The sequence below is a fragment of the Pelmatolapia mariae genome, linkage group LG6 (genome assembly GCF_036321145.2).
Source record: "Pelmatolapia mariae isolate MD_Pm_ZW linkage group LG6, Pm_UMD_F_2, whole genome shotgun sequence".
In the NCBI taxonomy this organism is placed as follows: Eukaryota; Metazoa; Chordata; class Actinopteri; order Cichliformes; family Cichlidae; genus Pelmatolapia; species Pelmatolapia mariae.
Genome location: NC_086232.1, coordinates 41,604,474 through 41,631,465, shown reverse-complemented (window position 1 = coordinate 41,631,465; position 26,992 = coordinate 41,604,474). Strand labels below are relative to the sequence as shown.

At 42.0% G+C, this 26,992-nt stretch overlaps 1 protein-coding gene across 2 annotated transcripts in view; it reads left to right on the top strand.

The window, feature by feature from the left end:
* LOC134629566 (ras and Rab interactor 2-like) overlaps positions 1–26,924 on the top strand; it is a 40,343-nt gene extending 13,419 nt beyond the window's left edge. The window contains exons 3-13 of one of the 2 annotated variants that reach the window (XM_063477011.1): positions 6,519–6,613; positions 6,945–7,134; positions 7,216–7,333; positions 10,731–10,803; positions 11,417–11,508; positions 15,582–16,970; positions 21,013–21,095; positions 21,193–21,418; positions 22,032–22,163; positions 25,476–25,639; positions 25,899–26,924. In XM_063477011.1, the coding sequence (XP_063333081.1) occupies positions 6,519–6,613; positions 6,945–7,134; positions 7,216–7,333; positions 10,731–10,803; positions 11,417–11,508; positions 15,582–16,970; positions 21,013–21,095; positions 21,193–21,418; positions 22,032–22,163; positions 25,476–25,639; positions 25,899–26,225 (2,889 nt within the window). In that variant the 3' untranslated portion in view covers positions 26,226–26,924. Of the gene's footprint in view, positions 1–6,518; positions 6,614–6,944; positions 7,135–7,215; positions 7,334–10,730; positions 10,804–11,416; positions 11,509–15,581; positions 16,971–21,012; positions 21,096–21,192; positions 21,419–22,031; positions 22,164–25,475; positions 25,678–25,898 lie in introns of both variants that reach the window. The other variant, XM_063477012.1, reaches the window with a different exon arrangement.
* The last annotated feature ends 68 nt before the right edge of the window (positions 26,925–26,992 follow it).

Below are 26,992 nucleotides of genomic sequence, written 5' to 3'. Positions count from 1 at the left end.
TTTATCTTAACTTTAAATTCTCACCATTATTAATTCTGACTAAGCACTTTTCCTTCATATAATCAGGAAATATGGACTGTTGACTGATGAAATACCAAAGTGGATCAGTGTGTTTGACAGTTTTCCTCCACTTTCTGCCATGCATCGAAGAAGTTCTGGAAATGAACAAAACCAGCTGCTCTTCCTGGAAGCCTGACAAACACACTCACAGGACTCAGAAAAACCTCTCTCTCTCCCTTTCATCTTCATCTTCTCCTAATTTCTTCTGTTTTCTTTCTCTTCTGCAATCAGTTGCATATTTTTGCTCCAAGTGTCACTCAGATGTGAAAATAGCATTTAGCAGACCCTTTTCATGCAGAGCCTGTATGTACTGTTGTAGTCTTGTGTTACGAAAAGACCTGATCTATTTCTCGAGAGTTAACACATGACAATAAATCTGTTTCCTTGCTGCTTCTGATTTCCTCTCAGTCTTTCCTCGTCTTTCAGTGCCCTAAACATTTTATTTTGTGTGTGAGCCTTGGTCAGTGTTAAGCTTTGAGGTGGCTTAGACGGATTGTCCTAACCTTGTGGTATAAAACGCTGATTTAACTCTGAGACTGACCTTTAACTTCATCTAATGCCTCAGCCACACAGGCCTAGATACTATTAAGCGACTTCTCCCTGGCAACCATGGGTTGTTAAGGGAAAACGTGTATTTCCCAACTGGTGATGAGTGGTTACTGCCTGTTGCTGGGTGAAATTGGTTGCAAAAATGGTGCAGCATTAAAAACCAGCCCACGATTACTTCCGGGCTAGCAGATTGCCCCAACTGTCCATAGTTTGCAGGGAAGATTGTAACATTTACTCTGCAAACTGTGGCAAAGCTTGAAAAAGTGAAAACCTGAAATGAGAAACATTCACCTTCACAGTAAAATATGTGCCTTTTTGAATGTCTTTTTACTTTGAAGCCGATCCATGCCACAGCTTTCACAGTTTCACAACAGCTTGGAGAATATTAGGCAAGCGTTTGCAGACATCTGGACATCTTCCAAGCTTCCAACTACTGGAAACCACAGGATCTTCTAGCGCAGTGTTTCCCAACCACTATGCTGCGGCACAGATGTGCCGCGAGAAATGACAAGGTGTGCCGTGGAAGATTATCTGGTTCCACCTGATTAGTACTCTAAGTGATCGGCATAACGGGCAGAACAGTTACATTCTCCTCCACTAGAGGGCAGTAAAACTACCTGCTCTAATTAAATGGCTTCTCAAATTCCAGTAAAACAGAAGAAGAGGAAGAAGAAATGACATAATAGTCGAGCTTTGAGACCACAGTGGTAATAGCAATAGCAAAATTTTCAAATAAATATTTGAAAAGAAAAGGTAGTCAGTCTGAACTGGGTCCTGGAGAAAGTTCCGATCCAGATGAAGCATGAGTGGTGGTCAGAAGAAAGCAATTCCACTATACCTGATGCACGGAGAAAAATGATCAATATGCTTTTTGTGACATTTTTGTTTGGTGGTGTGCCGTGTGATTTCTCTAATGTGAAATATGTGCCGTGGTTCCAAAATGTTGGGGAATACTGTTCTAGCATCACACTTTTCCCTGTCACTGCAGCAAACTTTCATTTTTATGCTGATGATATAGTGATGTACTCCTCTGCACCACCACAACAGGCTCTCAGCATTACCTGTGTGCGTGTGTGTGTGTGTGTGTGTGTGTGTGTGCGTGTGCGTGCGTGCGTGTGCGCGTGTGCGTGCGCGTGTGCGTGTGCGTGCGTGCGTGCCCTCTACTGGCAGGTCAGTCGTGTAAAAGAGATTTTTATATACAGTCTTTTAATGAAAAGTGGATTTTTCATGTAAAATCTTTTACATGCCCAAGGTCATCTCTCCACTATGATTTGATTCTGAAGCTGCCTTATATGTGCAAACTTTTTATTATTAGATTTTGTTTTTTGTTTTTTTTCTTCACACATTTCACATTTCTCTGGCATTATGGTACTTATACTTTAATTCTGCACCCCTTGAAAGCCTACTAGGAATAACACTTGAAGCTCTTTTCTGTTCTGGGCAGTTTCTGCCAGAGGGTAGTGAGGATGGTCTCTGCACATGCAGCTACCCTTGGAAAACCTGGAAACTATTCTCATGGATGTCAAACCACAACTTTATTGAAACATACTGAAGTGTCATTTGTTGCCTATAGGGGACAAAGGAGGCCATCAGATGTCGTCTTTATAAGGGGAAAGAGTTGAGATACAAACAACTTAAAGTATATATATGTGTATAAATTACAGTACATACATAAAAGAAAGCCTAAAAGGTTATTCTTTTCTGGCTTTGTAAAATGTGGGCTTTTAAAAAACAAAACAAAGATTTGTTAGTGATGTAACAAATCCCGACAGCCTGACAAATTCCAAGTTTATTATGTGATGCACACTAGCCTTGAAGTGATTGCATCAGCTTAGTTTATCTATATGATATATCAGTGGCCTGCACAGAGGAATGAGTAAAACCCCTTTGAAAGTAAAAGAGACGTCTTTAGACCAGACCAGAAACTCAGAAACAAAGTCACACTTTTAATTTCCTTTGCAGCTTTTTCCATCTTTAATAACCCTGTGAAAGCGCTCTGTACGCGTCTGTGTGTCAAAACCAAACACATAGTTTCCCGTTGACTCCATCCATGGCTTTAACAGCAGCTCATGCAGTGAATCAATTACCTCTATATACACACACACACACACACACACACACACACACACACACACACACACACACACACACGTGCATTGCTGAAGGAGCTGTGTTTGAGCGCTCAAAATAACTGAGCACTGCTTCAGTCTGCCTTTGCTCTGCATACCTGTGCTGTTAAGAATAAACCATAATGAATGAAAATAAACCCTGTTTATAAAGCTCTGTATAAATCAGTGAGTGCTTTTTTTATGGATGTGGGTGATTTTTCTCTAAAGGTCGTCAGTGTGAAATAAGGCCTGTGTGGGTATCATCATTAGAGCTCCATGAAGTTCTCTGCCCAGATCCAGTCACTCAGCAGCGCTCGTGCTCACTGACCTTCATTTTATCGGTCAGGAATTTCCCATGTCTGCTCTTCTGGCTCACTTTCTACTTTCGCATTCATATAATTCAGTGCCTGTCTCAACAATATGTAATAACTAATGTTTCTCCTTCTTTCCATCGCTGGATAAACTCTGGATATGAGGCTCTGCAGAGAAAAAAAGTTCATGTATGATTCTGTAACATGGAAACCGTTTTAAAGGCTAGAAGGTTTTTGCTGACATTAGGATAAGAAGACTGATGCCACGCTCACGTATGCTCTAAGACTTGTTAAAGTTGACTTGACTCTGGCTTTAACTACAAAGACGAAGGGGAAACTTTTAACCTGGTACTGTCCAACACCAGCCCGACAAATTCCAACTTTATTATGTGATGCCCACTAGCCTTAAAACATTTTGTGCATTATAACTGGAAACTGTTTCCAACAACAAACATATGGTGTATTTTACTCCCTCCCAGGTTATCTTTTGGCTAATAGAAACTCAGATAATCTCATGACGTGGAATACATTATATTTTCCTGCAGCTGATGATGTCAGGTAACACTACACACCTGAAACAACTTAACGCTCATCCATGTGACCCTGGCGCTCTGGCAGAGGGAGCTGCCAGCTTTGTTTTTGTCTCCGAGTTGGTTTAGTGGCTTGAATTTCATCTGGATCTGTCATCGGGAACACTGTAAACAATGTGGTCTGAAGTGGTGTAATCTTTGTCAGCAGCATGGGAGAGCGCTCGTTAGTTCTTTAGGAGGATGAAACATGAGAGCAAATGTTTTCCTTTCTGGGATTACCAGTGCTAATTAAAGGTTCATGCTGTTCAAACTGCCACTTTGCTATTTTCTAGCTTCTACTTCTACATTTCTTACATTTCTTGATTGAAAAATGATGCTTTGAAGCATGAAATCTTTGGCTGTTTCTTTGGTCAGCCTCTGTCTTCACCCAGGCTCCGGCTAAGTGCTCCTTCTCTGGGTTCAAGATATTAGTTGTTTGGCGTTGCAGTATCACTGGGGATCGGCTCGTGTTGTGTAACAGAGTTTTGACCTGATGCAAAGCTGTGGGAGTCTGTGGCTTTTACAGAGCTGGCTCCACTTAGTCCTGTGAGAGGGGGGGGGGTTGAAGGTCCTGTGGTGGCTGTGGTCTGGCCTGGAGCCCAGTTTAGGGAAGAATGTTTGGAGAAGGATGCCTCCTGCTGGTTATAATGTATAATGAGCGCACTAGTTCATAGAATCTTTATAAATGTGCCATTTCTGTGATGATACACATCCTTTTGGCATATTTTCCCTAAATGTTGCATTTTAATATAGAATATCAGAAAGATAAGTACTGTAGGCTTTCAGAAGCAGCCCTGCTTGCACTGTTTGACCCAGATAATCAGTGAAAAGCATCCAGATTTCAACATCTGCTCTGATACGATGAGGAGGCTCTGAACCCCTGGGAGTTCTCTAAAATGTGCAGTGAGGGAATGTGGAAATTGCAGTGAAAAAAAGACAACATGAAATCAGTTACATTTTTATGCAGCCAAACAGTTTTCAGCTCCAGTACATTTTGGAGTAAATTGCACGCAGTTGTTCTGATACAGGAATTAATTTAGCCAGAATGTGTTTTTATGCATTTTAACTGAATGCAGACGACTCAAAGATAATGTGTGGGGTGAAAGGGGCACATGTTTGCTTTAAAGTAAAAGGAAGTTGCAACAGTTTTTGTTGCTGGTTCCTCTGATTTTACCAGCTTACTGTGAAAGTGAGTCACAGCTTGGAGAGAAAAACGTACGTGAACTATGGGTGAAATACAGTGGAACAAGTTGAAATCTAAATGTACGCAAATGAAACATTATTGATTCAGTTTGGGCTGTTTTCCTCTGGGAAATCATTTTCTTCGATATCGATCATAAATAAACATCCGTAAATCTGAGCAGACCTCATAGACTAAAAGATGGAAGAATTCACATTTTTGAAAATTCAGCCGACTTGTTTACACTGTTGAGTTTTTGGAGCCAGTATGGATCATATTTGATCCAGATGATCCAAAGTTTTATTTTTGAAGCCTGGAGGTGAGGATTCTGTTACTGTTACCATCTTTGAAGCCACATGTCATGAAAAGGGGCTGATCAGACACTGCTCACCTGTACAGTAAACACCCAACAGACCATCAACAAACAGTTCAGGCTTACCAGGCGGTGTTCACTGAGGGCGCCGTTCAACAGACTCGGGGGTCATTTTGTCTTTTGAACAACTACAGAGTCGCCCCGTGCTGGTCACCAGAGCTCACTGTGCCCACCCGAGGTGATGTCTGTGATTCCACTCACCTTTTTTAAAGGTGTCACAGAAGCAAGTTTCCAGTCTGCGCTGGGTTCTCATTTTTTTGTTTTTGTTTGTTTGTTTGTTTTTTGAGGAAAGCAGGAAGTCCGACACAGAGAATCTGTCAAAAACTCTCACAGTTTCGTTTCAGGAGTTTAAAGAAAGGAACAGAAACACACTTAAGACACCACGTCACAGAAACCCACACACACCAAAAGAAATGACTCTTGACCCTCGTAACATTAAGAGTAAAATACAACTGAAATATTTAAAATGAGAAGTTTGTTTAGTCACTTTCATTTGACCTTATTCCATTAAATTGAACATTTTACATTTACAAAGCAACAAAATCCTGACTTTGAGTAAGTTGATTACATGGAAATTACATGTTACAAAACATGGCAGCATAATCTGCAGGAGAATACCATCAAAGTGATGTAACTGTAATAACTGTAGTATAACTAAGAAGTATAACTAAAATGAAAGCGAGGAGAAGCCAAAGTTGCAAACTTAGAGGTTTTTTTCTTGTTGTTAAAGTTATGGCCCTCTCATTCAAGCCCATTCATTTAGCCTGGAGCTTCAAATTAACTTTGCCTGTACATGTTACCATGGCTGCTTTAATGTTTTTTCGGTTTACAGTTGGGGACACCAAAATCTACATGTCTCCAATCATTTCATAAACCGAGCAGGTTTTTGTTTTCTTTGTTCTTTTTTTCCAGGATTGTAAAACAGACTCCGTATCATCCATGTCATCACTGCTCGAATCCTAAAATATTCCAAACTAAATGCAGCACGGACCTAGATTTGAATGACAGTGGTGATAAGCCTTATCTCTGCCGACCTGAAAACAACACTGCCTGTCACAGATGACTCTTTGAAGGCTTCCTGTCTGAATTAGAAACGGCATTTTTAGTTTGGGCAGCAGTTTGTTATCTGCAGGAGGATTAGGGGAAATTTTCCCTCTTTTTTTTCACTCTGTGCTTTGTGTCTGTTTCCTTCCAACAGGAAATGAGGTCTACACCGGAAAATGAGTAACAGTTTCTCCAGTCCAGTCTAGCTCAGTCTCAGGCTCAGTTTTAAGTTTCATAATTTATGTTTCATTTACATCTCGTCCTTCCCCTTCTCCTTTTCATGCTCCCTCCAGAGTCACAGCCTCTCACTCTGTCTCTTTCCAGCTGATTGACACATTTGCGTTGGAGATCGGAGAGCTGAAGAAGGAGATGGTTCAGGTCTCTCATGCTGTGGACAAGGATCCTGTGGAGCTACAAGGGTGAGACTGTTTTCTATTCCCTGTCAAGTATTTTATTCCAGACTTTATGACACAGATCTTTCTGTTTTCATGTGCTTATTCTATCCATTTGGAGTTTATAATAAATTTGTAATTAGACGGTGTGGTCTGGAGGACTTGAAAACAGTCTGAAAAATGTTTATTTTCTTTTTATATACTAGGAGACAATCTGGGCATTGACCTATTTTATTAATTCTAAGTTATTTTTTGGTTAGGAGGAAACTGACTTGCTAAAGTTAAAGTGAAAACATATAAAAAACATACAAACAACCAGCAGGTGGCAAAAGTGTTTAACTCTTTCTCTCTGTGGCAGGCTGGAGAGCGGTGTGTACCTGCAGGCTCGCCACTGCGGTGGGCTGGTGGGTGAAAGGGATTCTGGGTACGACTCCTTGCGGAGGAGGATGAGCGTGTGGGACAGGCTGACTCAAACCCACCCGGCGTGGCTGCTGCTGGGGGTCAGCGAAGAGGAGGCCAGTCGCGTACTGCTCAAACAGCCACCAGGGGTGAGGAGGTCCCGTCCTGGGATGCAGATGTTAACATGTCTCCTTTGAATGTCTTTCCAAACATTTTAATTCGCGGTGCAGGTGTTTTTGGTGAGGAAGTCTGTCGCTCTGCAAAGAAAGGTCCTCTCCGTGCGTCTGCAGGAGGATCAGGAATCGGGAACTCCCATCAGCCACTTCCCTGTCAGAGAGAGTCAGTACAGTAAGTGACATGTTTGACTACCTTTAACTAAAAAGTACTTTCTGCTAGACGTCAGAGTCATTATTTACATTCTCTTCTCAAAAAGCTGTGATGGCAGAGATGAGTCAGATGGCTAAAACGAGGCTTTCAGTTTCCTTTGGTCCTTAGAATACATCTCGTTCGACCACAGCCGCCTCTGCAGTCACGCTGTCCTCTGGGTCAAAGACTTAAATAAGCCATTTCCTGTCCACCTCTGCAAACGATGCCCAGAAATAAACTCACACCAAAACGAGAATTGAGATTATGACTGAGTCGGTTTGCCCCACATTTGTATGTTACATTGTGTACTATTGTAGTTTTGTTTTCTTCTTAAATGTAACTGATCAAGAAAATTGCTGGCACGACATTATTACACCATCATTTTTGCCTTTAGTGAAGCAGTGAAGACAGACGGGAAAGTGAGGAGCAAGATGCGCAGAAATGGCCCGTGGGTCGGGCTCGAACCAGGCCGCTCGCCCACTGCTGACTAAAGTGGCACCCAGCAGAGAGAGACGGCTCAAACAATCAGGAATATAAATATTTTTGAGAATTCTTTAATGACAAAATTGGCAGTTGTCCCGTCCCTGCCCCAAAGAGGCTTTCAACAAAGCTAGACACTTGGAAAACTCAGGAGCCAATCATATCGTTGCATAAAGCTGGACGACTGTTTTAAACCTTATTTTGGGTGAAAGCAGGTTTTGTTTTTTTGTTTTGATTACTTATTTTTTTAATTGGACTTGTCTGGTGAGTCAGGCCAGTTTTATGTCCCACTGACCAATGAAATTAAAGCTGTGACTCTCTCCCATTCATTTAGTTTGGGGCTTAAAAATAACCGCCTGCATTCATGACAACTTCCCAAGTTACAAGACTTGCTTGTACGAGGATTTTAAAGCCTATAGTTAGAATTTAGTCATCCGGATAAATCAAAGAATGAGCCACAAGTAAACAAAGAGCCAAAGCCATTAAATGTTGCACGAACATAAGACACTTGAAGTTAAAAGAAAACTTCCCTGCAGTGTCCAGTTTAAGGCAAGCAGCAGTTCAGTCAGAAGTAGAAGAGCTGTGCAGCTGATTCCAGGCAGAAGGAGCTGTAAACCCAGACAGGATACACAGAATAAACCAAAAACTGTAACTTCCTGTGATTTTTGGTGAATGCAGGTCAGGAAGTGAGATGGGAGCAGACTAGGAAATAAACAGAGCATCCAGTTAAGTTAATGAAGCCAAAATGTTGTTACATTAAAAACAAATCCAACATTTTATATTGTATTTTTACTATTTTAACACATTTCCTCTGACAGTGCTTCAACTTTGATCTCCAAACTCATCATATGACCTCATCTTGTTTTTGCTCTTAGATAGTGTCCAAACTACAACTGCTGAAAGAGCCAGCCCTATCAGGCTTGACTGGTGATACTGGAAATGTGGGTTTTACATACAAAATGACACCTGAAATTAACCTTTCTAGATTTAACTTTTGTCCTGAGGGTTTGCCGTGTGAAAAACACATAACAGACGCAGGCTTCTGTTTAAGTAGGAGCAATTATAGTACTTATCTTCAGCAAACACGCACAGCAGGCCATGATTTTCGTCACCTTTTTGCTTGTGCAGCATACCTGCGCTGAGATCTTTCATCTAAAGCTCTTTGCAGTTGTGCCTGCTTGTTGTGGTTCTTCCTTCTGCTTTGTGGAAGCTTTATTGAACTGTTAAACAGTCATTTTTAATTGTAACATTAACGTCTGAGATATTAAAGTAAATCAGTTGCATGTATGGTAAGCATTAGTCATTGAGCTGCAACACTGCCAAGAAGTGACGACATACCAGCTGTGGATTTTCCCTGCTGAAATGACAGCACAGATGGGATTGTGCCTTTGGCCTGCTTTGGATTTTTTTTCTTCTAGCTGCTCCATAGTTGGCGTGCCTCGTCAAGCTAGCCCTGTACACAGTGTTTGAAGTGAACTTAAAAGCTTTTAATTATGTATATATATAAATACAACTTTAGAAAAGTTTCCTTTGTGAAACTCTGCCTGTGCACATAATGAGAAGAGTAACTTCTGTCTTTGTATGTGACTGTATGGAAACTAAAAGCTCAAAGCCACTTCTCTAAATGTATATCAGAGAGCCAAGAAGTCTCAAATGAGGTGAGGAAAATCACCTAAGAGAGATTTGAACTCTTAGGTTTATGACATCCATTCAACAGCTGTTGAGGATATCTCAACTTGAAACCTGGAACGATCCACTGTCCCAGATTTTGTGTCAGTTTATGTAGATGTTGAGTTATTTCGTGGTCTAATTTCAGATACTAGAGATCTAAATACTAGAAATAAAAAATAATAAATGAGAAAATGATCAAACTCATCAGAACTCATGATCTGAGGTAGTCATTGTGACATCACCTGCTGTTTTGTAAAGTCTCATTCTTGACGCCTCGAGCTTTTTGGCCATGGCCACCTTAGCGTTGTGTAGCCAGACATGATGCAGAGCTCACTGTGAGACAGAAGTGTGCTCACAGCAGGTGTACCTTTGAACTCGGTGACCTTAATTTATAGCATGAATATCACATTGTATTCAATAAAACTTGAAACTCAGGAAAGACTGTTGATCTGTATCCTTTTATGAACAAATCTAGCCTGCTAATATCATAAATGTGTCCCATCTGCCCTGCACGCATGATGTCTGCAAGGTTTCACAAAGAGACGTCACAAAGCAGTGGGTGATGTAATCCATTTTTTATGTACATCTATGATGAAAACGTTGCACCAAAAACCGAACGCACCAGCTTTCTAAGTACGCCAAGACCAGTCAGTGATCACCAAAGCACGTTCACTTTTATTATTTCTCACCACAGATTCATGCAAGAGTCTCTTTATCTTCAGCAATCAGAACACAAGATGGCATGTTTATGTCCTCATATTTGTTATGTGGCGTGAGGAGAGTGAGGGAACTCGACACCCTGACCTGGTATTATAACTGCCAGTTCAAAAGAGGGAAAATAACCGGAGGAGATAATAGAACTTGTAAAACTTGTTGCACTTCTGGGTTATTGACCTGTTCTTCCAGAAGTGCCGGAGAAGTGGGCATGTGCAGTTTGTACCTGGAGTCAGTGAAGAGGAGAAACCCTGGCTAACTGACGAAGGTCGTCTGGAAATGTTGCAGTCACATCGTTTTAATTTATCCTTTGAGAACTTTTTTTTTTCTTTGAGTTGAATTGTTGGGCTCATTTATTTAATTATTTTGACACAAGTACCATCTCATCAGTATAAACAAGCCTGAAAAAATGCTGATTAGGCAAGAAATCCCTCGGTGAACTCTTGCACTGCGTGCCATTAACTTCCTGTGTGTGAAATCTGATGAGATCTTTGTAAATTTCATCTGCCTACAGCCTTTTCTCTCGATGGATCTGGGATCAGCTTTGCAGACCTGTTCCGGCTCGTGGCCTTTTACTGTATCAGCAGGTAAATACCACACCTAAGGCAGTTTCTTTGTTTGGTTTTCTTTCCTCGAGCTGCTATTGCTTTGTGATGATTCAAGCATGGAAAATTAATGGATGAGAATAATGTCGAGTAAGCAGTCCGCTCTCAGCGCTCACGGCTTTCGCTTCTTGTTTTATATCGTGCCAGCTGGGGCAACACAGACAGACACAGGAAATAGTTGAGCTGAAAGAAATGCCAGACACAACAAAGCAGAGAATTAAATGGACACAAAATTGTTTTTAGATATTGTCTTCAGCTGCGTGATCGCTTTATAAAGTCTGAGCACGGTGTGTGTGGTAAATCTGTAGCGCTGCATTAAAGTGGCGTTAATGTAGTGCAGTGGAAAACCAAGGGTGTGTTATGAAGGCACTTCTCTGTATGACCGTGTTTGGGTCGTGTTTTGCCAACCAGACTTGAGGCGTCATCACTTTTGTTCCAGGATTTTATGTCAAACAAGGACGATGGATAAACATAAATCTGTCACACGTGCACGTTTCTTTCACGACTGACCCTTAATTCGACAGCTACTTCAACTCCTATGTTTATCCTGTCTTCTGCTTTCTTAACACATTTTAATTTGTTTTTGTCTCATTAGAGATATCCTGCCATTCACACTCAAACTCCCAGAGGCCATAGCTTCAGCCAAGACCCAGAAAGAGCTGGAGGAGGTGGCTCAGCTTGGAGCAGGTAGCCTTGCTGCTTTGTAAACTCACACCCTGAATGAACATGCTGGATTTCTCACAAGTATATCTCCAAGTTGTCTGCACTTAATTCATGGTAAATTCTACCTTGTATGTCTTGATAATGTGGTTATTGCGCCTCCACCATAAATGGCATAAAAGAAGGATGCAGCTATCGTGACATCAGCTGCTGATTATTGAAGTTCTATTATGAAGTCTCGAAGTGAGCCTTTAAATCACGGTGTGTTTGAAAGCAGACATATCGATGGAGGGACAATCTGAATCATCTGTAACCTGGATGATAAGATAAGATAAACCTTTATTAGTCCCACATGTGGGAAATGTTTTGGTCACAGCAGAAAGTACAAGTTAAGAACACTAAAAATTAAGAAAAAATGAAAAAAAAAAAACCCCAATAGAAAGTCTTAGAGAAAGTGTTTAAAGAGTATCACAGCACCGTGCGGGAATTCACCGAGCTCCTGAGAGTGACCCTTTCTGTCGGTGCTTGGTTTTCATACAGCTGTGTTTGGATAGATGAGTGAAAACCTTTAGCAATGTGGTGTTTTTAAGGAATTTTTTCAAGTCAACCCCATTAGATAGGATTACCTTGTCTCTTGTGCATTGGCTTCACTTTTCACACCCAGTTTGATAGTGTCTTTAGGACCTAAGGGTCATGCTAATCTTGCGTTTTCTATCCCTTATATTAAAAGTGCTAGGCAAACTGATAAATTGTTGTTGTTTTTTAATTCAAATTGTTATGATTTCTTCTCTCTTGTTCCAATTGCTAGGCTAATCAGTTTCCTTCAGCTTTGTCCTGACAGGAGGAAACTATTGCTCGAGTGCTCAAACTGAGTAGAAATTACTGCATAGGTACTGTTTCTTTAGTGCTATTATTTTCACTTAATGTAAACTAGAGGAGGGCTGTAAGTAAAGGCTGCTTTTAAATCTTAGTGCGTTGAACTCAGACTGTTCATTTGGTTTCCAAGTCTTTTTAATTTGCTTTCCAGTTTCAGTTTTTGCTCGATGTATCCACTGGAAATTGTAATATTACCTGGTTACTGATCTGTAAAGTGCAGGCAGGCAAGCAAAGCAAAGATAAAAAGGTCAGTGTTCGTGCTGCAGGTGCTCTGTTTGTTTTCCCTCACACTGACTATCCTGGTCGGGTTTCATAGCAGATTTACTCACTTCGCTCCGAGTTACTCTAAGCTCAGCCCCTGTGAAACTGCGGGTGAGTCAGCAGAAGCCTACGACATAGCTCACCCCTGACTGAGGGAGAGAAGGGAGTGGCGAGTGGAAAGCTACAGACGGCCAACTGCTGTCTGAGCACACACATGCCATTGCACTGCATTCAGACCTGTATAAAAACACAAAAGGCTTGCAAGCATGTGTGCTAACATAATACGCGCAGCATTACCAAGATGAAACGCTATCATTGTTTTTGCACAGTCTTCTATGAATGGATGTGGGTGGAAGCATGCAGAGTTACTTTGTGATGAAGCACAGTGGCCGAAACATCCTTTAAGTATTAGCCAGTTTCTTTCATGCCAGATTTGCAAGATTATCCTGTCATTGAGGGAAACTCCCCTTCGTCATTGGACTGCTTCTATTTAAAAACAAACAGCAGACCGTTGTGGACTCTGGCCACGCACATGTAATTGAAAAAACAAAGAAACAAAACTTATCTTGCGCCTCATTTGTCTCCCATGAATCAGTTAGTTTATGAGGAAAGGGCCGAACCTCTTATCCTCCCTATCGGCATGACTTAGCAGTGCTATGAGTTTGGTCATCTCAGCTTAGACATTAACTTTCCATTTAGAAGGTAAATGGCCTGTATTTGTATAGCATTTCACTTAGTCCCTAAGGACCCCAAAGCGCTTTACACTTCATTCAGTCATTCACCCATTCACCCATTCACACACACATTGGCACTGACAGAGGCGAGGCTGCCAGACACTGGCGCCACCGGGCAGACCACCACCAGTAGGCAACGGTTGAAGTGTCTTGCCCAAGGACTGTCCAAGTCCGGGCTCGAACCGGCAACCTTCCGATTACAAGACAAACTGCCAACTCTTGAGCCACGATCGCCCCTTCTTGGAAGGTACTAAGAAGGCAAAATACTACAGATTACTGCTGCTCATTGCAAAGTGAGATACCACTCTAACAAATGCATGTTAGCATTGCTGACATCATCATTAAAACCGCAGACAGACACAAAGGTCACTTTTTAACACCTACCTAAAAATTGTTGCAGACCAAGTGGGGACTTCTGGGAAAATTATGCAAATGTGGCGACTTAAATTAATCTGTATCATTCCAGCAAAGGTTGGTCCACTTATTAAGGCAAGCAAACATTGTTTAAGCAAGTAAATCCCCATACACATGTTAAATCTTGCATGTCTGGCTTCACAGCAGAAATCACCATGTTTACAGCGTGCTGCAAAAACAGTTTTGGTCTTTATGGTTAGTTTGTCCCTTCGTAATAACTTAATCTGACAAATATTCTGCTGTGAGGCAAGACCATCCAAAATGTTTGTGCTACAGTTTGGTTAGTGAAATCAGTAGTTGTTAGAAATTCATGTTTTATTAGTTTGCTGCCTAGCACTCATTAGCACATTAGCATTGTGCATTGTAGGTAGACCGTTTATGTAGCTAATAATTTAACACCCTCTCACCTGAACATGGTATTTACTGGCTCTAAAAAAACATGGCAGCAGCATGGGTTACATCACTGTCACTTCATCCATCATTTATATACAGTCTATGGTGCAAACAAAAGACTCTAAAGACTTCCTGCATGGATATTTCACAATAAAACCCTTAAGGAATCTCTGGTGGAACATTCCTGACTTTCCTGATATTGTTTTAGTTTGCAGAACATGCAGGAAGTGATGAGGTTATTATTGTCAGTAACTTTATATGTGTAAATAAACGTCTGCATTGAATTAATGAATTTATTTATACCTAAAAAAAAACCTGTGGTTTTAATGTGGTGAGCTTCACTCAGTATAAACAAATGTCTTATTTGTAGTATTTAAGCTAAGTGAAAGTGTGTTTGAGGCACTTTAAAGTGCACATCTTTACTTGGATAAAGGGGAACTGCGCTCAGCCTACTCTGTGGTCAGTCAGTTTTACGTGTGGTGTTTATTCAGGTTGGGTTGCTTGCTGTTGGGTTGCTCTGCGGACACACACGACAGTGTCAGGTGCTCATTGCTCACATGGACCAGCAAGAATCCCACAGGCAGATTTCAGTCCCCAGACACCAAAGGATTACAGGACATATGAAACTGACCTAGCAGCTGGAGCTGCTTCTTCATTTCCCCTGAGTTTGTTTCCATTTTTAAGTGGCAACAACTGTGTAGATGTATGCAGAGTGTGGATTATTTGTTGTCTGTTCTCTTAAAGGGTGGTTAAATCTTTATGCTGTAGCCGTGCGTTTATGATGGGATTCCACAGATGCTTTATTTTGTAGTTGTTCTCGCAGCAGGCTGTGTTAGAATGAGGTCTGTCTTGCCAAGCAGCTGAAAACAATGGGATGATTCAGTGGAGTGAGAGCATTTCCTCCACTCCCCTGGCATGTTTATGCACTGTCAGTGTAAAGAAACAGAAGAAGAAAGTTGTTCAAATGAGATTCACAGACTTTAAATTTAACACTAGATATTAGAAAGAAAGAAGACTGATACTGAATCTACTCAGAGCTACAAGGAAATGCAGAGCAGGAAGAAAGGGGTGGAGGGACTGTGCGCTATGTGGAGTTTTTAGTGCCCTCCCACTGTGTGGTTAGCGTGTGTGGCTCCCTCTCTCTGGGTGTGTGTCGGCATCCAGTGAATCAGAGCAGAGAGGCACGGGCTGAATATAGAACACTTCTAGACGACAAACAAGCAGGAAAGACGGACAAAACTTTGAAAACTTAAAGGGAACAAACAAAGTTAGTGGTGAGAACCTGCTGAAAACTCTGCTGCTGCTTTAATTTGAACACACCGGCTGCTCTGAGGATTCATTCTCTGTGGGAGTTTTGACTTGTCTCAGGAGACGCTGGTTAATGTTTGCCTCTGACGGTTTCTTTACGTCTGTGTGTTACAGGTTTCTGGGACTCTGCCCTGTGCAGTCAGCGGCACACCTCCCCCCGTCCCTGTCGCCCTCTGAGCCGGACCCTCAGCCCCCAGCGGACCAACAGGAACAGCGAGGTCGAGGGGTCACAGCAGAGACACACCAGGGCTCACTGTGACAGCGCACCGGCAACCTTACAATCCCATGCACCTCCACCTAACTTTCACCTAGAGAGAAGACATTCCAGCGGTCCTCTGTGCTTCGTTAGCCCGCTCTTTCTCCAAACTCATCCGCACCGCCGTAGCAGCTCTGAGGAGGAGCCGCCTTCAAAGGCTGTCGAGTCCACCCTGGAGAATGCAGAGGAATCAAAGCCTTTAACTGGCAGCCAAAGCAGTGATCCACACGTGGACAAAATCAAACCCAACAGCAAATCGCGGCCCCCTCGCCCCCCGCCGCCGCGCTCGATGCCACGCCGGCGTCCTGCCCCACCTCCACCTGGACCTCCAGCAGCTACTGCCAGACCAAAGAGCATGCCAGAGGCTGTAATTACAAGGCAGCACCAATCCTCAAATAAGCGCCCGGCACCCGCTCGACCTTCGATGGGTATCAAGCACAGCGGATCGTCCAAAAGTGCCAGCTCACCAATCCCCGTGCCTTCAAACCCACCGCCTCCGAGGCCAAAGAAGCCGGATTTGGAGTCTCACCGCTGCCACATTGCCCTGGATGATGAGACCATCGCCAAGGCCCTGTCTCGTGCCAAACTGCCATCCTGCCAGCCTCCATCTGCCACCCCTGCGGATCTGGAGAATAACACTGAGAGTCCGTCCGGTCCTAATGAGAGGGGACACCAGCGACTCAGCGACATGAGCATGTCTACTTCTTCCTCCGACTCACTGGAATACTCCCAATCTCCTGGATTCTCCCTGGGCCTGGCCCCTACCCCATCATTACACCTAAATCACCAAGACCCGGTGGAGGACAGCAGTGAGGACGATGACGATGGGGAAGAAGAGGAGGAAGACTACGGAGTTGGCATGGAGACAGACTTAGAAATGCGCCTCCGTCCATCCTTCAGAGCCCGGAGCCGAAAGGTCGGCGTGAGCATAAGCGGTAGTTCCTTCATCCTTCCCAGGGCCTTGAAGGGGCGCTTCAGTAAGGTCAGCGGCATGCTCAGCTCCCTCATGACCCCGGAGAGGCGGACGGTGAAAAGGATCGCTGAGCTGTCCAGGGACAAAAGCTCGTACTTTGGCTCCCTGGTTCAGGACTACATCGGCTTCGTTCAGGAGAATCGAAGCTGTCACACATCAGGGATGGATTTTCTGCAGACTCTCAGGCAGTTTATGACACAGATGAAGGCTTACCTGCGCCAGAGCTCTGAGCTCGACCCTCCTATTGAGTCCCTCATACCTGAGGACCAGATTGGTAAGTGTTTAAAGTGAAATGTGACTTGGAGATTTGCAGTATGGGCTGCTCGTCCTGACTTTGTAAAACATCTTTGTGTGGGTGCAGGTGTGTCATGTTTTTGTCATGTATCTGACAGCTTTCAGATCTCTACATGTTCACATTCCAGACATATTGGGCCATTAGTGATTCAGAGGGTTTCAAAATCACTAAATTCATCGACAGTGCTGAAGCCTTGCATTGTGTCGTCGAACTTTCCATATTAGTGTGCCTCATTAGCAGTGTTGAATTACAGACATGCTAGCGTGCTGTGCCCTAGTGAGTTATTCCTGGCCTGCGTTTGTCGGCATAATCTCACACTGTAGTTGAGTTTGACTTTGAAGGACAGGTGTTGCTTTTAGGTATATATTTAACTTGGTGGGGGTGTTATTAGATGTCAGGACTCTAGGCTACAGAACTGTGTCAAAAAGTACCCTCGTATGCCTTCATTTCATTCATTATACTGCTGCTCGTGTTAGGATCCATCAGGTCCTGCTGGATATTTTTTTTTAAAGTGTTGCTTTCTCAGTGATGTCAGAACATTTGAAAAAATAGTTTGCACATATGGAAAACTGTCTGAAAGGGACGCTTCATTCTGATCAGATTATTGTGCACTAGCTTTGCAGAATATGTGAGCATGTCTTTGCACACATCTCACATCCCCTTGTTCATTGTAAACAATAACAGCAAAGCCTTGTTCAGGGACAGAGAAATGATCCTTTCTGATTGTACTAACAGACCGCACATAAACAATCTCGCGCTCACAAAGGTTCCCTTTGGAGAGGAGAACTAATGTAAACATGTTTAATAAGCAGGCAGACTTTGATTCAATAGTTTGCAAAATGGAAATCTACAAACTTGAGTGTACTTTACTAGTCATTGGCCCAAATGTGGCCCACATCTTCAGTTTCCTGTGAGCCACATTTGGCCTTGAGTGACGCTGATGTATCAGGATGAGTCTGGCTGCCTAAACTTAGCTCCACATCCACCTTACATGAGCCAAATGAGGTGTGTTGTGAGTTTTGGCCAAGTCTAACACCCATAATAGTTGCTGTAACCCAGCTCAGGACGTCTGAGCCACATCCAGCCTGCTTTAACATTTGTGAGCACCGGAACTGAAACATAAATGAGCATAAAGTGGCTCAGATTAGGCCCTCGTTTGTCTGCTGTCCGAAAAAAAAGTCCGAGCTGAGAGCCGACAGTCCGCCTGATGTCATGTTACACTCACACATAACTGTGAAAAAGGAGAAGTGGAGCTAAGGTGACCCTTCGAGCCTCTCGGGTGTGTTTACAGAAATACTGGGGAGTGCGGTTATGTTGCAGCAGAACAAAATGTTCACTCTTTTGTGTTTATAATGAAAAGGAAAGCTTGAAGTGCAAAATTTGGAGTGATTTTAGAGAGCGCAACACTTGAAGTATTGTGAGTGGGAGAAGCAGAATGGTTAGCTTATAGGGAGGCTTTTGACTGGCAGCACACACCCCAATTCATAAGTAAACAGAGAATGTGAATGACGAAGAAAGGCGGGGTATAAATCAGTAAATGAGATATTTATTATGCGCTTCCGGTGTTCCTTCAGATGTAGGAGTACGTGTTTGCCTCTCGATTTAATTGCTTTTGAGATAAAACCTAACAACAAATCAGAAAGTCAGAAAATGTAACGGTCGATCCTCAGGAGGCTCCGATCACATCCTTGTGTGCACGTGAGGATCTAACAGAGTCATCCAAGGCTTCCTTTTTATGGCTCTAGATTTATATCTGTAAGCATTTTGCAATAAAGGACTCGCCAAGCCCTTGTCTCAGGTGACCCACAGCACTTGGCTCTCGTACAGAGTGAGCGGTATAATTGGGAGGTAGTCATCCTGTACTTCTGTGGCTCACAATGAAAGCAAAAAAGAATACCAATTCTTCATAAGAACAGGATTCCTGTGCGTGCATGCACTGTACTTTGTTCTGCATAAATCATTGCATAAGTCTGGCATAAACAGCGCCTGGAGGCTGGGGTTGCCTGTGCTGCATGAATACTCGCTGTCAGTGAACAATAACACACGATTGTGTGAAATGCAGCATGCTGGGCATAGTTGAGGAAATGGTTTGAAGCCCGGGTACGTGGGTCAGAGGTACAGATGGAGCCATTGTATTTACAATCACGTAGAATCTGCTTCCAGGTTGGTATATGACCGAAATGCTTAAAGCTTACACTCAAGGTCAGTCACTCTTTAACGTTATCAGAGCCATAAACATGTAATCTATCTGACACAACCTGATTTCAAGTGTTTGAATGTCAAACTCTAAAGTTTAGTTTATTTACTCATTTTGTGGCTTCAGCTTTGAAAGGCATGCGTTGATCCTTGTTCCAATTATTTACCTTTTTCTGCTTTTTAGTGTTAAGATAGCTAATGTTTCCCATTAGCCCACATGTTCATATAATCTGTTCTTACACATAAAAAAAGAGCCAAAAAAACACTATACTGTAGCAAATAAAGAGATTATTCAACCAACTTGAGCTTTTTTGTTATGTCCACTAATCAAAGTAAATCAGGCTGCTGTGATTAGTGGAGATAATCACGCTTAAATCTGATTTGTTCTCCTGCTGCTGTTTAGGAGGCAACTTTGTGAGAGGAGCCTTGGCATTAGGGAGACATATCGGACATAGCTTGACATCCTCGTAAATGATTTCATCACAGGATGGATGGTAAAGGGCATCATGTGCCTGAGGGCCTTCTCTGCTGTCAGACATTGTGCATCCTCATACTCAAATGACTTCCTGTTCATTTTATGTCTTAAACGTTCTTCTGGCAGCATGATGGCGCGGTGGTTTGCACTGTTGCCAAACCATCCCTGTGTTTTCCCCGTGTCTCCGTGGCTTCTCCTCTCACAGTCCCAGAGACATGCATGAAGTGGGGGTAGGTCAGTCTACTTGGTCTCTGATTTCGATTTGAGGGAGTCTCTTTGTTTTGCTGATGAGAGCAAACAGACTGGAATTCAAAAGTGTCTCCTAAACATAAAGTGGTTATGTGAGCCCCACAGAGATGCAGCTGGTAATATCTGAGGTAGGAGTATGTACTGTTTATAAGATTGGGGGAACCTGCAGTCAGCTGAGACTGAAGAAGTCAGTTGGATGAGTGACGAAATGTTTCTCCCAAAAACGCTACGTCCAGATGAACAGAATCAACTTCTGGTGAAGTAGGAGGGTGTTGTTGTTGTTGTTATTTTCTAATAAAGAAAACAACTGAAAAATAGAAACATCGAAAGTGTTGAGCTGACTGAATCGAGCTGAATTTCTTGGTATGGTCTCCGTTTTGACATGCAAATATCATGTAGTAGAAATTATTTTAAAAATGCAGATATTTTATTTTCCATGTGATTTCTTGAAATACATTTATAGTGCACTGGGTCAAATTGCCATATTTCCAAAAAATAAATTAAAAAAGAAATAATAAAAAGAAAGAAAGAAATACATTCAGGTATGATCAATTTTGGCAAATAAAGAAAACAAAAAGTCAGTTTGCTGACTGAATGCTCATTTTGAGCTTATTGTCAGTGATGTCTCACATGTCATCTGGGTTTAATTACTGATGCTTCAGATTAAAAGCATTAAGTCTTTAAAGATGATGCACTCTGATATTAGGGTGGATAATTTAAGCCTGATAACTTAGTCTTAGCCTGAATTTAAGCCATATGTGAGGACGGTGTCCAGGACTGTGCAGTGTTAAATGTGAGAAAAGTCAAAGTGTGCAAGTTTCAGGGTTGATGAACATGAGCTCAGCTGCCTTTGTGGAAGCATGCTGACTGTCATTAGCATGTGACGATGGTTTTGGGTTAACCAGTAAATCACCTCATTCTTTCCCAGGAACTGCAGTGTACATAAGAGTTACAGCAAATGTACAGTTTCAGTTTTATTTAACTTGTCATTGCACAACACGCAGTGACACACTTTATTATTTGATTACTCAAAGAAATGATCATTACATTGTGTCTGGTGCTTAACCGGTTGTCTGTGTGTGGGTGTGTCCTCTTCCACAGACCAGGTGCTGGAGAAGGCCATGCACAAATGTGTCTTAAAACCTCTGAACAGCGTCATCGAGACGGCTTTGCATGACTTCCAGGTGAAGATCTTAGAAAAGTGTCTTTATAAATGAGGAGATAAGCAATGCTAAAGATGAAGCCCTGATATCAGTGATGCATTGTCTCTCTTCGCTGCAGGTGAGCAGTGGAGCTTGGCAGCAGCTGAGGGAGAACTTGGCCCTGGCTAAGACCAAAAAGCCTCAGGAGCTCGGGGTGGATGGTGCTGTGCCCCCTGATGCCGTGGCTATTGAGAAAATCCGGCAGAAGTTCCTGAACATGAGGAAGATGTATTCCCCCGAGAAGAAGGTGTCACTGCTGCTGCGAGTGTGTAAGCTCATTTACACCATCATGCAGGATAACTCAGGTATGGAAAAGTCAATTTGTTCCCAGTTTGTCAGTTTCCTCTGATTGTTTACAGCTGCGATTTTTTTCCTTTTCCTTCCTCTGCCTGACCTGTGCAGCTACCATCAAGGTTATTGTAGTTAACTGAAATGAAACTAAAAACTAAAATTAGATATAAAAAAACATTGTTTTATTCTAAAAAAAAAAAGAAAAAGAAAAACCAGACAAATGATTGTGTAGTTTTAGAATTTATTCATTTGTGATAGTAGTTATCACAACTTGGCTGATGAGGCTTTGATGGGCGTGTTTGTTGAGACTCTGGATGTCTAGACTGTGAGTCAACTGCTTCCAAAAGGAGTTTTCAAAAAGTAACACCTGTTCTGATTTTCCTAAATCACGCCTCTTGACATATGCCCTCCATACAATTCCAATTAAAAATGACTAAACCTAACGTCAAAATGAATAAAAACGAAACTAAAATGAAACATTTTAACATTTTCAAGCAAAAGCAGAACTGAGAACGATCTAACGAACTCTGGAAACGAACTGAAAATGATATAAAAGTGAAAAATAATTTGAAAATACAAACCTGCCACACCTACATCCCCCTCTGCTCTCCATCTGTTTCCTTCCAGGGAGGATGTACGGTGCCGATGACTTCCTGCCCATGCTCACTTATGTGGTGGCTCAGTGCGACATGCCACAGCTGGACACGGAGATCCAGTACATGATGGAGCTGCTGGATCCATCCCTGCTTCAAGGAGAGGGTAGGTTCTGTCGGTTACACAGGACATACACATTACAGTAGCACTTGTGCATCGGTTACAGACACAGTTACCATCTGAGAAATGTTCGCTCAATATTCGCAGAATTCTTTTCATGGTTTAGAAAAATAACTTCACGATATCTAATCATGATTCAGTTTAGCTGCATATGAAAATAGTTAGAACAACAGTATGCCTTATACTTTAAAAGATCAATGTCTATAATACATTTAGGTACCAAACTAGTTTGCTAGGAAAAGATTATTGGGTCATAACAGAGCCTTTCCTACTGATGTGTAACATTGTTAAAGCAGGACTTTAAATAAAGCAGAGGGAGACTCTGAGGTCTGCTCACTGAAAACATCACCTCGTCTTAAAGTTTAGATGCTTCATTCTTCAGGTTGGGCACACCAGTGTGCTGTGAGGCTAAAGAGGTCCACCCTGTTTTGTAACCTGGTCAGAGGAAGGTCTTGCCATTTTGACTGTGTGAGAACAGGAAGCTTCCAGTTTAATGGATGTACATACCCAAGATTATAGGTGGAAGTCACGTAGTGGAAGTTCAGACTGTGAGAGGAGTGGTTTCCTGCCACAGTCTGGTTGACAGTATTAGGATGTTGTATCAGGACTGATTGTTGTAAGGAATATTTTGAATAATCTGCCGCTGCTGCATGTAGCGATGAACCTGCCGAGTTTTATCTCCAAACTCTTTCCTTTAATAACTGTGCAGCTTTTACAGCATCTTATTACTCATTGTTATGGTTTTACAGCTTTGATGTTTTGAGTCAGTATTGCTGCTCTTATCAGTTTTATTACCAGCAGCAACAAACTTGGAGCTGTTTTCTTTTGAAAAAACATTATACAGAAATACTGCTCATGAATAATTTAGTAGGTAATAAGTCAGAGAAACGGCAACGACAAAGGGTCCGACTCCATATTAGCGGTCAGATCACTCAGGTTTTTTGTGGTGGGTGAAACGTTTTATCAGCAATGTTAATGATAGTAGATGACGAGCTCTCAGCTGTAAGATGTTACTCATTGTTTGTCTAAATAATGAATAATCGCCTGTATATGTGAGTGTGTGGCTGTCAGGGCCATGTATGAAACAGCACGTTAAGTTGCTCTGTGTACTTTTAGCTTGGTGACATTTAAAATAAAACATATCTGAAAATGAGATGAATCACCCTAAAAATCTTTTTCAAAAATGTGCATCATGTCTGAGTAAACAAAACCACAGAGAATAAACCAGGTGTGTGTCTTTGCTACACCTTCACATGTCTTTCATTCACGCCGGGAGCATTCAGGGGTGGAGTTCAGTCTGCTCAGGGTCTCCAAGCCTTTGCCGAGTCCCTCTCGCCTGTTCTGTGCAGCTTCATGTGCCTTCTGTTTAATTTAAACAAAATCCACCTGGTGGCATTTTTAGTGATCCTTTCTTGATGAATGTTTTGGAGGCTTCTGAAAGATGCTGCAGTGCGTCTGGTAGAATCTCAAGAATTGATTCAAGTGCAAGGAAAAAGCCCACAGCTTTAACATGCACAGCCTCGCCTGGTGTATTCCTGTAGTTACTCATCATTAGTATGAAGTGACCCTTTAGTTTTTGGTGTATTTGAGCCAGAGTGTTTATTTTTTCTCCTATTGTTGACAAAACTTGGGAGAATAATTTTCAAAAGTCTCATATGTCTTTGTGTTAGAGGTTTGAGTGAGGGGAACTTACAAGATACAGATTTTATCAGGATTTTCCAGAGCTAGGGATTTTCCTTTGGCTCTGGCTAAAATATCTTTGGAAGGTGCCGATCTGGCACTTATCTGGGGAAAAGCCCTTTCCTTTTTAAATTAAAAAAAAATAAATGAATGAATAGATGACTCCCACATTCAGCTGGTAACAGCTGTAATCAAATCAAATCACTTTTATTGTCACATCACATGTGCAGGTACACTGGTACAGTACATGTGAGTGAAATTCTTGTGTGCGAGCTTCACAAGCAACAGAGTTGTGCAAAATACAATAATGTAAAACAAGCAAAATATAAAAATGGCTAATCTAAAAAGTAATAAATATATGTACAATATGTAAGGTATATACATTACTGAATGAGTACAACTGTACTGTACTGTACTGTACAACCATGACGCTAACCTGAGAAACGAAAGAATTTAAAGATTCACTGAAGTATTTTCATCTCCATCACTGGCCCAGAGCGATGTTTTAAAAGCTGGTAAATTATAGAGCAGTACACCTTCTGCTAACAATGAGTCATTAACCCTTCGGACCCATGACACAGCTGAAAGAGAAACAAATGAGTTATGTTTTCTAACTAAAACCATGTCATGGTCTGTTGTGTAACACTAGTGTTAGTTACTGTTCGCGGGAGTGAAAGAGCCGTGAATGCTGCTGGTTGGAAATGATGCGGGGCACGTGTGTCTATGAGGGCAGAGGTTTAATCATTACCAAAATCATCACTACTTGATGAGTTAGTTACAGATGTTTTGTTTTTAATGACTTTAATTGTTCTGTTGTTACTTTATTATAATTGGTTTTAATTGGTTCAGAGTGCTGCTGTACAGCGCTCTGTTCACCTGTTGTCTTTAAAATGTGCTTATGGAGAAATTGACTTGGCCTGCTGTGCTGCCCCCTAGCGGCCAAAAATCTACAGAAGTAGTTCCTTTTTAAAGTTTGATTAAAAAAAACAAATGTGAGGTTTTCCTTATTTTAGCATTGATGTCTTCATTATGAGGCTTGGTATTTAGTGGAAACTAAAGACACAAAGTTCACTCGCAGGATGATGATAAATACTATAAATAAAGACTGAACTGCAAAGTGTCCCAACAGTTTCTGTCTAAAGTCATTTAACCTGTTTGTTTCTTCTTTTTAAAGCTGCATGGTCTTTGTTTTGCCTTCAGTAGAAGGTGTAAGGTCCAGTATCGAGCATATCACTGAGGTCTTTTACAGTGACTCTCAGCTCCAGTTTTTTTGAAGGTTCTTTGAGAAAACTTGATAAATGCTTGCATAGGAAGGAAAAGTCCTCACAGCAAGGAAATTCCAGTCAGTGTTTTGATTTTTAATGGCCTGGAACCACTTCAAAAGGGAAAAATAAGAAGGTTTAATGTACCAAGAGTGAAATATTTTCCCATCAGCGCCAAGCTGTCTGGCACGTAAACTGAAAATGTTTAATAATCGGCTATGTAGGTAAATATCTTTGACCCTTATGCACCAAATCTGATTCATTTCTGCCACAAAGGAGCAACTGTCTTCATTTTTCTTAATTATTTTTAACTTCGGTTGGTTTCATTTCTTTTTGTATTTAATTTTTACCCCAGGCGGTTACTACCTGACCAGCGCCTACGGAGCCATGTCCCTCATCAAGAACTTCCAGGAGGAGCAGGCAGCCCGGGTGCTGAGCTCCGAGGCCAGGAACACGTTGCACCAGTGGCACCGCCGGCGGACCGCCCAGCGTTCAGTACCGTGTGTGGACGACTTTCAGGTATCACCTGACCTGAGCCGACCTTGACCATCCAGGCAGTGAGTCAAACTTGTACCAGTAAGAGTAAATCCAGCTTTGGACAGGGGCATGGAAGGTGCTGTGTCTCATCTGTACTAACATCACAGCATGTTGCTCGTGGTAACATTACTGCATGTAAAATCTTTGTCACTGCATGTTGGTTTCCTGCCTGCTCACCTCCTCAGAAATGCCCCTTTCGTTCATTTTACAGTTTTCTAAACTTGAACTCTTTTCTCTCTAGAACTATCTCCGAGTTGCGCTGCAAGAGCCGGGGGCGGGCTGCACGGCCAAAACGCTGGTCGTCCACCCGTACACCACCACAGAAGAGGTCTGCTCACTGTGCGCCCAGAAGTTCAGGATCTCCGACCCTGAGAACTACGCTCTGTTTCTGGTCAACGAGGAAACCAGCCAGCAGCTCACCCCAGACACGCACCCTCAGCGAATCAAAGCCGAGCTCCACAGCCGGCCGCGCGCTCAGGTCTTCCACTTCGTCTACAGGAGGGTGCACAACCTGAACCTCTGCGTCCCTGGCGTCGTGCAAAATGGAAACTGTCCTCAGGTTGAATAGCAGAGGGAGACAAGCTCCGCCTCTGGTGCTTGTTGATGTTTTGTGGAGAGGTTTGAAGTCAGGAGAAAGGAGAGGGTTGAAGTTGCACGTTGGCAAGTTGATGCAGATATGAAATAAGAATGTCTTTGATTAGCAAATGATTTTTTTTTTTAATTAGGTTGAACTCTGGAAAAAGACAAAGAAGGGGAAATTCAGCAGCCTGTATCTGCTTTGGTTATAAAGGAGTTTAGCATGTGTTACGTGGGTGGAAATGAAATGTTTGGCCATAATAGACACGTATACCATCCTCAAATAAATGACTAACTTTTGCCTTAACTACTGCTCTCTCGGTGCCTTTAAAAGGAATTGATTATACTGTTTGCTACTGACAGCATTCAACCCAGATTAAAACTCCACTCTAAACATTAATTTAAAAAGAGAAATGAGCTTTTGTAAAGTGTATGATTGTTCTTTTTTATTGTTCTGCAGTTGCTGGACAACTGCAGTTGGTATTTGTGTGTAGAAATATTTTTATATCCAAATATTTTTTATCCATTAAGTGACAAAGATTTGTATTCTGAATTACTGTTTCTGTACTGGACTCAATACTGGACTTTATTTATGCCAGATATTTCTCCAAAGTCGACTTAAATCAGCACTGTTTCTATTGTATGTTATTAAAAAAAAAGCTGAATACGTAAATTTATAAAATACACTTTAAACGAGGCCACTTGCTGACTCCTGTATTTATGTATGTTTTTCTGAAATGTCACAATTCAGTAGCACGA